The sequence below is a fragment of the Solea senegalensis genome, unplaced genomic scaffold, assembly GCF_019176455.1.
Source record: "Solea senegalensis isolate Sse05_10M unplaced genomic scaffold, IFAPA_SoseM_1 scf7180000016417, whole genome shotgun sequence".
NCBI classification, from domain to species: Eukaryota; Metazoa; Chordata; class Actinopteri; order Pleuronectiformes; family Soleidae; genus Solea; species Solea senegalensis.
The window spans coordinates 1-10,000 of NW_025321774.1; the positions used below are offsets into that span (position 1 = coordinate 1).

General features: G+C 46.8%; 3 protein-coding genes across 4 annotated transcripts in view; 1 reads left to right on the forward strand and 2 right to left on the reverse strand.

Moving 5' to 3' along the window:
* The first annotated feature begins 18 nt into the window (after positions 1 to 18).
* Positions 19 to 10,000, forward strand: part of LOC122763072 (peripheral plasma membrane protein CASK-like) — a 13,357-nt gene continuing 3,375 nt past the window's right edge. Inside the window, exons 1-3 of the mRNA XM_044018181.1 lie at positions 19 to 114; positions 224 to 296; positions 9,670 to 9,772. Of these exons, the coding sequence (XP_043874116.1) occupies positions 38 to 114; positions 224 to 296; positions 9,670 to 9,772 (253 nt within the window). The 5' untranslated portion in view covers positions 19 to 37. The remainder of the gene's footprint in view (positions 115 to 223; positions 297 to 9,669; positions 9,773 to 10,000) is intronic.
* LOC122763070 (probable G-protein coupled receptor 82) lies at positions 734 to 4,589 on the reverse strand. Its single transcript, XM_044018178.1, has 4 exons — positions 4,569 to 4,589; positions 2,107 to 2,909; positions 1,118 to 1,258; positions 734 to 1,030 (listed from the first exon to the last, which is right to left on the reverse strand). Exons 2-4 carry the CDS (start codon positions 2,902 to 2,904, stop codon positions 776 to 778), a joined length of 1,194 nt encoding a protein of 397 aa, XP_043874113.1. The 5' UTR covers positions 2,905 to 2,909; positions 4,569 to 4,589; the 3' UTR covers positions 734 to 775.
* On the reverse strand, positions 5,326 to 9,723 carry LOC122763071 (probable G-protein coupled receptor 34). Of its 2 annotated transcripts, none has more exons than XM_044018180.1 (3): positions 9,642 to 9,723; positions 7,426 to 7,963; positions 5,326 to 5,983 (listed from the first exon to the last, which is right to left on the reverse strand). In XM_044018180.1, exons 2-3 carry the CDS (start codon positions 7,938 to 7,940, stop codon positions 5,365 to 5,367), a joined length of 1,134 nt encoding a protein of 377 aa, XP_043874115.1. In that variant the 5' UTR covers positions 7,941 to 7,963; positions 9,642 to 9,723; the 3' UTR covers positions 5,326 to 5,364. The 2 variants fall into 2 exon arrangements, with proteins under 2 accessions (XP_043874115.1, XP_043874114.1); XM_044018179.1 differs by lacking the exon at positions 9,642 to 9,723 and adding an exon at positions 8,520 to 8,577.

The following is a 10,000-nucleotide window of genomic DNA, read 5'->3' on the forward strand; positions in this document are numbered from 1 at the left end:
CTCCCTCTCTCTCTCTCTCCCTCTCTCTCTCTCCAGCATGGATGGTGCAGACCTGTGTTTTGAGATCGTTAAAAGAGCAGACGCTGGCTTTGTCTACAGTGAAGCTGTGGCCAGGTAAAGAAAACTGAGACTTTATCTGCTCTGTGTTTTTATTTTTCTTTATTTAAAGCACAAACAAACAAAGATTGTGTGTGTGTGTGTGTGTGTGTGTGTCCGTCCTCAGTCACTACATGAGACAGATCCTGGAGGCTCTGCGTTATTGCCATGACAACAACGTCATCCACAGAGACGTCAAGGTAGGAAGCTGCTGCACATCTGCCCTCTAGTGGACAGAGTGTATAACAACAACATGACTATAAAGATAATAATAGTTTTTATTACAATAGTATGTATAATATATATTGTAATAATAATAATAAATGACTTCCTGTCTGTTTCTATATATATGTAGATATATAGATACATAAATCTATAGATATAGATTTATATATCTATATATCTACAGATATATAGATATATAAATCTATATATGTAGATATATAGATATATAAATCTATAGATATAGATATATATCTATATCTATAGATATATATCTATAGCTATAGATTTATATATCTATAAATCTATAGATATAGATATATATGTAGATATATAGATATATAAATCTATATATGTAGATATATAGATATATAAATCTAAAGATATAGATATAGGTATATATCTATAGATGCATTTACGTATATATGCACATACATTTATAGAGCAGATTGTTTATCTACAGAAAACTTCCCTGACTTAAGTCCCCTGTAGCTGTTGCTATGGTTCCCTCCACCTGCTGATCTGACCACAGACCAGCACTTCCTGTCACTAAACACCGCGCCGGTTTGCCATCATTGTCGCCGCCGCTGTTGCCCCAGTTACATCGCAAGAGTTTGAAGGTTTGGTGACGGAAGATCTTGTCGAGCAGGACGTACATGACGGGGTCAGTGGAGCCTCTGAGCAGAGCCAGGAGAAACAGAGCGTTCTTCACCTGCAGCACACACACACACACACACACACACGTCAGTGTCGCTGTTACACACTGGCAAATCTGCTGAGTCAGCACAGTGGCGGTCACCTCCACCAAGACGGACATGGGATGACAGTCGTCGCAGATGCTGGCGCTCGGCGAAAACGTTGGTGGATCCTGATGATGAGTCACTGACATGAAGATGGGTCTGAAGATGTGATACGGCAGCAGACACACGGACAGGACCACCTGAGAGAGAAACGCTGAGTCATGGTCAGGTCTTACACACGGACAGGACCGCCTGAGAGAGAAACGCTGAGTCATGGTCTACACGGACAGGACCGGGCTTCTGAGAGAAACGCTGAGTCATGGTCAGGACCTCTGAGAGAGAGAGAAACGCCGAGTCATGGCTGGTTCATATGATACGTTGGTCTGAATACTGAGTCATGGTCAGGTCTTTACACACGATAGACCGAGAGAGAAACGCTGGAGTCGGTGTGGACCGAGAGAGAGAAACGCTGAGTCATGGTCTCTTACATATGATACCGCTGGTCCAAATCCGCTGAGTCATGGTCAGGCCTTGCACACGGACAGGACCGCCTGAGAGAGAAACGCTGAGTCATGGTCAGGTCTTACATATGATACGGCTGGTCCGAAATACGCAGGTCTTACATATGATACGGCTGGTCCGAAATACGCTGAGTCATGGTCAGGTCTTACACACGGACAGGACCACTGGAGCAAGAAATGCTGAGTCATGGTCAGGTCTTACATGTGATAGGGCTGGTCTGAAATACGCTGAGTCATGGTTCGAGGAGCCAAAAAGCTCTCCCACACCAAACCTCATAGAGAAAACCAGTGATTTTAGCTCACAGGGACACAGGAGCTGCTGGTCCTCTGCTGCCTCGTGTGGTCACTTTGTGTCATTTAACTAAATCTGAACAAAGTTTTTCAAAAGCCGAATTCACAAAAGTCAGACATTTGAAGTCAGCAGCAGTGGATCAGCAGCTCCTGTGTGTGTGTGTGTGTGTGTGTGTGAGAGCATGAACATGAACACATGTATCGTGTACAGTATAATGAAGTTTTGTGGGCGTCACCTGGATGACCACGATGTTGCGCAGCACTCGACTCAGCAGACGTTTGGAGGTGGTGACGTGCGTGCTGCGGCGGGAGCGTCTGATGTGACTCAGCACCGTCATGTAGGACAGCATCACCAGCAGGTAACACACGAAGAAGACGCTCACGGGCACCACCATCATGCTGCTCACACTGCCCCCTATCTCCAGCACGGGGTTATAGCACACCTCCGCACACTCTGCCCTCTCGCCGCTCCTCCCCTCGTTCACAGAGTAGTAAACGGTCACGGGTACGACGCCTCCCACCGCCACCGCCCACACCGTGACGCACACGCGGCTGGCGAACGCCGCCTCTGTGAGGCGGGTGAAGAAGGCTCGCGGCAGCAGGGTGGCACACGCGCTGGGCCTGTCGGCGTGCGTGTGTCGGATGAGCGCGGCGAAGCGGCTGAGCGCCACCCACGTGAGGATCATGATGCTGATGTAGACGTTGATGTGAAGCACCGGCGTGACGCCGTGCAGCACCAGCTGACAGAGGACGCCGTGCAGCGTCCACGCCCAGCCCCGCGCGTAGTACGCGGCGAGGAAGGGCGCAGTGGTGGACAGCAGCAGGTTGGACACGCTCAGGTGGCACAGGTAGACGTGGGTGGGCGACATGGTGGCGATGCGGCGGAGGAACACCCACAGAGAGAGGGCGTTTCCCGGGAGAGCGGTGACGAAGAGGAGGGCGTACGCCGAGGGGAGGAGGAGACGTGTGGCGACAGACGGACAGAGGGACAGAAGAGACGAGGAGACGGACGTGTTTACAGGCGGGAAATCCATTTCATCTGTGAGAGAGAAGACGGAGGACAAATGTTTTAAAGGGACAGTGCATTGTTGTGACTTTATACAACACACACACTCACACACCAAACACACACACACACACACACACACACACACACACACACACACACACACACACACACACAAACACACCAAACACACACAACACACACCAAACACACACACAAACACACCAAACACACACACACACACACACACACACACCAAACACACACAAACACACAAACACACAAACACACACACACACACCAAACACACAACACACACACACACACAAACACACTCCCACACCAAACACACACACACACACACACACACACAACACACACACAAATACACACAAACACAAACACACTCACACACACACAAACACAAGTACACACACAAACAAACACACACAAACACACACACACACACAAACACAAGTACACACACAAACAAACACACTCACAAACACAAACACAAGTACACACACACACAAACACACACACACAAACACACACTACACACACACACACACACACACACACACAAGTACACACAAACACACACACACACAAACACACACTAATACACACAAACACACACACACAAACACAGTACACAAACACACACACACAAATACACACAACACACACACACACAAACACATACACACACACAAACACACACAACACACACACACACACACACACAAACACACACTAATACACACAAACACACACACACACACACAAGTACACAAACACACACACACACACACTAATACACACAAACACACACACACAAACACAAGTACACACACACACAAACACAAGTACACACAAACACACACACACACAGTTGCTCCATCACTGAGTTTAAATGTCTGATTTTGTCACTTTGGCTTTGAAAATCCTACATTTGAATTGACGTCAGTGACACAGAGTGACCACACGAGGCAGCAGAGGAGCATCACTGCTTTTCTCTGTGAGCTTTGGTGTGGGAGAGTGAGTGGTTTCTAAAGGTCTGTGTCACAGTGAGATAAAGACGTTTAACGTAGATTTGAGTCTTTTGTGGCTAAAGATCAGATTATCTTCAGTCCATGTTCTCGTCCCTCGCTCACTTCATGGTGTCATCTGTCAGAGGTGAGATTAGATCATTGGATCATTTGTTTTGTTGCTAAGAGATATTCAGGATTCGACATTTAAACGCACCAAAATAACTTGTGACAGTCATTTGTGTTCATGTCTGAACCTGACGATCATCGTCAGTGTTTCTGTCCAAACCCAGACCGGGTCCAGGATCTATTCTTTAGCCACAGTGAAGTCTTTAACCCTCAGTGTCCACAGAATAAAACACGTAGTCACATATTCACACAAAGCTAGGATTTGTTGATTTATTCTGAAGATCTTGGTAATACTGGAACACGTTGAGGACTTTTTGCTCAGGTGTGTTTCTAAAGTTTTAGGTTGTGCAGAAAAAAAGGATCAGAGATGTTGACGTTGTCATCGCCGCGTGTAACGTGTGCGATCAAACGCGCTCATGCTCTGTGTTCTCGCGGTTAAACGTGAAAACACCTGATAGTTCTCTGACATCACAATCAAACATTTCAAATGAGTCGATGAGTGAATAAAGTTTGTGAAAGCAGAGGAACTCACGTGTGATCAGCAGCAGCAGCTCTGACTTCTGTCTTTTTCTGTCTCCACTTCCTCTTTTAGCAAACCTGTCAAAGAAGCGTTAATCTGACGTTTAATCTAGCAGGAGGAAACACTCACGCCCAGTGGTCGTGTGTGGGGGATGTGTGCTGGTCCAATAATTTACTGTTAATCTACTGTTGATTTACTCTAAATCTACTGTTGTTGTAGTGTTAATCTACTCTTAATCTGCTGTTAATCTACTCTAAATCTACTGTTGTTGTAGTGTTAATCTACTCTTAATCTGCTGTTAATCTACTGTTGTTGTAGTGTTAATCTACTCTTAATCTACTACTCTTAATCTGCTGTTAATCTACTGTTGTTGTAGTGTTAATCTACTCTTAATCTGCTGTTAATCTACTCTAAATCTACTGTTGTTGTAGTGTTAATCTACTCTTAATCTGCTGTTAATCTACGCTAAATCTACTGTTAATCTATTCTCTTCTGAAACATCATCTCCTTCATCCCTGTGTGTATGTCTTTTGCCTCCGTGTGGTGCTGTTGTTCCACTAAAGGAAAGCTTTGTATTCAGAGGCTTCACCCTCTCTCTCTGTCTCTCTCTGTCTCTCTCTCTGTCTCTCTCTGTCTCTCTTTGTCTCTCTCTCTGTGTCTCTTTATCTTGGAGTCCTGTACAGACTAATTCAAAGACTGTAGATAGACAAAAAAGATGATTATAAAGTTGCTGCTGAAAAACGTGAAATTCCAAGACTCAGAGACGTTAAATGGTTAATGATGAATTTTATTTTCTGAGGTTTTTACATCAGTAATGAGGTGAAAATGTCATGTGACTGCTGCTGCGGTTACCGTGGTTACAGTCACTGCTTCTGTTTCTGTTCTGACCCGGCGGGACAGACGTCTGCCTGAGTTCTCTCTGTTCTGCGACGTTCCGGCTGTCGTTCTCAGCGGTGGAGCTGCTCCCGCTCACGACCGCCACCGCGTCCCATACCCGACACACGTCGCTCAGCAGACGTGTCACTTCCTTCCTCACCGACGACGACAACAGGAAGTACATGACAGGATCCAGGCAGCTGTTCAGTGCCGACAGCAGCAGCGCCACCTCGTTGGCTTTGTCGACCACGCCGATCCAGTAACACGGCATGTCCGTGATCTGCGTCATGATGTAGAAGCCTCGGACTAAGTGATACGGCACAAAACACACGGTGAAGAGGAAGAGGACGAAGAAGGACTTCCTGGCAGTCCGACCGTAATGAGCCACGTTGGGCAGATCCGGTTTGTCCTGCGACCTCCTCAGAAGACTGGTGGCGATTTTGCCGTAAGACACCACCAGACCGAAGAAGACGAGCCAGAACACGACCAGCATGCTAATGTTGATGTAGGCTCTCCACTTGGCGTGATGTAGCTGCTTATAGTGGAAACACCTGGAGACAACAAACACCTCTGTTCAGCAACTAAATAGAAGGCTAATTCAATAAAATAAACTAGGTCAGTTTAAGTCAACGATATTTGAAGAACATGATCACATCTTTATCTCACTGTGAGACGGACTTTTCCAACAGGAAACTGACGTTTATAAACCACTCACTCTCCCACACCAAACCCCAGAAAGAAAACCAGTTTCTGGTCAACGATCAGGCGACTCGGGAGGGGGAAGCAGATCCGCCCAGAGTTCCTTAAAGCTCTGGATGTTGTAGGACTGTCTTGGTTTACGCCTCTCTGCAACATTGTGTGGACATTGGGGGCTGTGCCTCGGGATTGGCAGACCGGGGTGGTGGTCCCTCTCTTTAACAAGGGGGACCGGAGGATGTGTGCCAACTGCAGGGGTGTCACACTCCTCAGCCTCCCAGGTAAGATCTATGTGAGGGTCCTGGAGAGGAGGGTCCGTTGGACAGTCGAACCTCAGAGTGAGGATTCAAGATGAGCAGTGTGGTTTTTGTCCTGGTCGTGGAACAGTGGACCAGCTCTACACTCTTGGCAGGGTCCTGGAGGGTGCATGGAAGTTCGCCCGAAGAGTCTACATGTGTCCTGTGGACTTTGAGAACGCATTTGATTGTGTCCCTCAGGGAGTCCTGTGGGGAGGGCTCCAGGAGTATGGGGCAACGGAACCCTTGATAAGGGCCATTCAGTCCCTGTACGACTGACGTCAGAGCTTGAAAAATGGAGCGGGAGATGGATTAGTGCGGCATCTGCAGAAATGCGGGCTCTGCATCGTCTGTCTGTCTGTCATGGTGAAGACAATTTACTGGTTGATCTACGTTTCTATACTCACCTATGCTCTCGAGCTGTGGGGAGTGACTGAAAGAACGAGACCACTGATACAAGTGGCCGAAATGGGTTCCCTCTGCAGGGTGTCTGGGTGAGAAGCTCAGTCATCCGGGACAGGCTCAGAGTAGAGCCGCTACTCTTCCGCATTGAGAGGGGCCAGATGATGTGGCCCGGGCACCTGGATGGACACCTCCGTGGTGAGGTCCCGGGCATGTCCCACTGGAATAGGCCCCAGGGAAGACCCAGGGCTCGCTGGAGAGACTCTCGGTTGGCCTGGGAATGCCTTGGGATCCGCCGGAAGAGCTGAACGAAGTGGCCAGGGAGAGGCAAATCTGGGCTTCTCTGCTCAAGCTGTTACCCCCGTGACCCGACCTCGGATAAAAATGGAGAAAATGGATGGATGGCATGTGAAAGTCTTCATTCTGATTATCCTCAAAGACACAAAGTTACCACACGGAGGCAGCAGGAGACCAGCAGCTCCTGTGACCCCACAAGCTAAAATCAGTGATTTCCTCTATGGACTTTGGTGTGGGAGAGTGAGTGGTTTACAAACTTGGAAAAGTCTAACAGTGAGACAACAATGGGTTTTGAGGCTGACCTGTTGGACTGTGACATGTCACTCTTTGAAATCATAAGCGTTGACCCAATAGTGATGGACGTGATCCAGACGAGAGCACACAAAGCACTGGTCCACTTTGTGGACTTCAGTCTGTGCTGGACTCCAGCGGTACGATGGATCTTCATGTATCGATCCACACTGATCAGCCCCAGCAGCGTGACGCTGATGTACATGTTCATGTAGAAGACGTTTCCCACCACAGTACACAGGACCGGGTCCAGGTCCCACATGTTCCCTCGGCTGTGGTAGAGGATCCTGAACGGGAGACACGTCACCAGCAGCAGGTCCGCGAAGGCCACGTTGATGAGGAACACGCGCACCGAGTTCTTCTTCACACGAACGCAGAAGAAGACGCCAAGGGCGACCACGTTCCCGACCAGACCCAGGACAAAGATGATGGAGTAGAGAACCGCCAGCAGGATCTGCAGAGCTCCATAATCCACGCAGAGAGACTCAGAGGAGGAGGAGGAGGAGGTGGAGTTCGTCTCAGTCATGGTGGTTTATCTGATCTTCAGCTCTGCAGAGACAACATTTGAGTCACTGTCACAGGTTTGTGTCAGCTTTAGTCTGCGATCTCTGACCAAAGGGCGATTTTTCAAGAGTTCAGCGATCGTGTTGGATTTTACGCTTTTATTTTTCCTCTGAGAAACTAACACATTTAAGTTTAAAACAGTGGTTCCCAAAGTCTGGGTCGGGGCCACAGGTGGGTCACGGGTGATGTTTTTTGGGTCCCTTTTGTGCCATATCTTTAAAACCCCAAATATCAACATTGGTATCAGTCTCCAGAGTCCTGAATCGACTGATTTGAAGACTAGATATTGTATCTGCGTCAGCGTCAGTCTGCGATATCTGATCACAGTCAACTGAAATTGGCGATTTTTCAAGTTTTGACATCAAGAATTCAGCCATTGTGTTGGATTATTCTTTTCTTCTAAATCAATCACAACATATATATATACACATATATACACATATATACACATATATATATATATATATATAATCTGTCGTTCACGGGTTTCTACGTCAGATTTAATCAACAACATCTGAAGAGAATGAGTCAAAGCTCTTACCTCGTCTGTGAAATCTATGAAAACTTTGTGAAGAAGAAGTGCAAGAAAAATGAGCTTACTGCACACACACACACACACACACACACATACACACTCGCTCTGGTATTTTCCCTTTTTAAAAACAGATCTGAGTCTTTCGCTATTGTTACTCGTCCCCCGTCTGCTTGTCACTGGGTTGGTGGACATGTGTGCAGCAGCAGTGTGCGGTCGTCGTGTCTTCCTCTTGAGAAACGGAGAGGAAGGACAGAGCTGAGCTCAGAGCGTCTCTGCTTCTGTCTCCACACCGCGATTCTTTACTCTGGAACAATATACAAGAATCTGCTGACAGCAGCAAGAAGACACTCCAGAAACAACCTCAGAGTGTGTCATCTGGTCCAACAACTTTGTATTCTGGTCCAATATAACCACTGTGTCTCTTCTGGTCCAAAACGTTTATCATCTGGTCCAAAAAGTTTGTCTTCTGGTCCAGAAATAACCACTGCGTCTCTTCTGGTCCAAAAAGTGTGTCCTTTGGTCCACAAAGTTTGTCCTCTTGTCCAAAAATAACCACAGGGTGTCATCTCGTCCTCTGCTTCAATAATAATCACAGTTTGAATGAGTTTCAATGAGGACATTTTTGACCATAAGGTGTGTGAGTGTGAGTATTTTAGTTCACGTTGTTTTTCAATAGACTAAAAATAAAAAATACATGGAAACAAAATTGAAAACTTGCTAAACCTGGCATAAGTTTTTAACAATCTGCATGAAAACAAATTAAAAGCCAGAAACACGTCGTGATTAGAGTGTGACAGTAAACACATCATTTATCTTTATTAATATTCCTACAATCAAACAGAAAACACTGGAGATGTGTTTCTGTTGTTTTTTTAAAAAACAACAAAAAGCAGCTTCAAAGTGACCTTCATGATACATTTGAACAAGAACACAACTGTGCCTGATCTAAGCCTGGAATGGAATGGAACCAGAATTAATATAGAAGGGTGTGTGTGTGTGTGTGTGTGTGGTCACAGTGGCTGATGGTTGGGGCGTGTCCTGTCGCACATGTGATTCTTGTTATTTATAAAAGAGAGAGAGAGTCCCTCTTTCATTAGCGAAAGAGAAAACAAGCAAACAGGAACTCACCCGTCTGTCTTGGTCTTCTCGTCCTCAGCCTCACTGTGTCCTGCTGGCGTCCAAAGAAAACTCGGCCCCGGTGAAGCTGGGCGGCTTCGGAGTCGCCATCCAGCTCGGAGAGTCAGGACTGGTGGCAGGAGGTTTGTTTGTGTCATTATCAGTGTCTGCTGTGAGCGCCCCCTACACCCAGACAAAGACATAACAGAAGACGTCTTTATATCTACGTCTTTAACTCACGGTGAGACAGGAAACTGAAGTTAGTAAAGCACTCACTCTCCCACACCAAAGCTCATAGAGAACAGCAGTGATTTTAACGTCACACACACACACACACACACACACACACACAGGAGTTGTTGATCCACTGC

Bases quoted from the DNA above. Each gene is read 5' to 3' on its own strand.
- LOC122763070 (XM_044018178.1), bottom strand. From the start codon at position 2,904: ATGGATTTCCCGCCTGTAAACACGTCCGTCTCCTCGTCTCTTCTGTCC. The intron at 1,259-2,106 runs GTGACGCCCACA...TTTCTCTCTCAG, and splicing joins GCAACATCGTGGTCATCCAG to GTGGTCCTGTCCGTGTGTCT. The intron at 1,031-1,117 runs GTGACCGCCACT...TGTGTGCTGCAG, and splicing joins CCATGTCCGTCTTGGTGGAG to GTGAAGAACGCTCTGTTTCT.
- LOC122763071 (XM_044018180.1), bottom strand. From the start codon at position 7,940: ATGACTGAGACGAACTCCACCTCCTCCTCCTCCTCCTCTGAGTCTCTC. The intron at 5,984-7,425 runs GTCAGCCTCAAA...TGTTGTCTCCAG, and splicing joins GACATGTCACAGTCCAACAG to GTGTTTCCACTATAAGCAGC.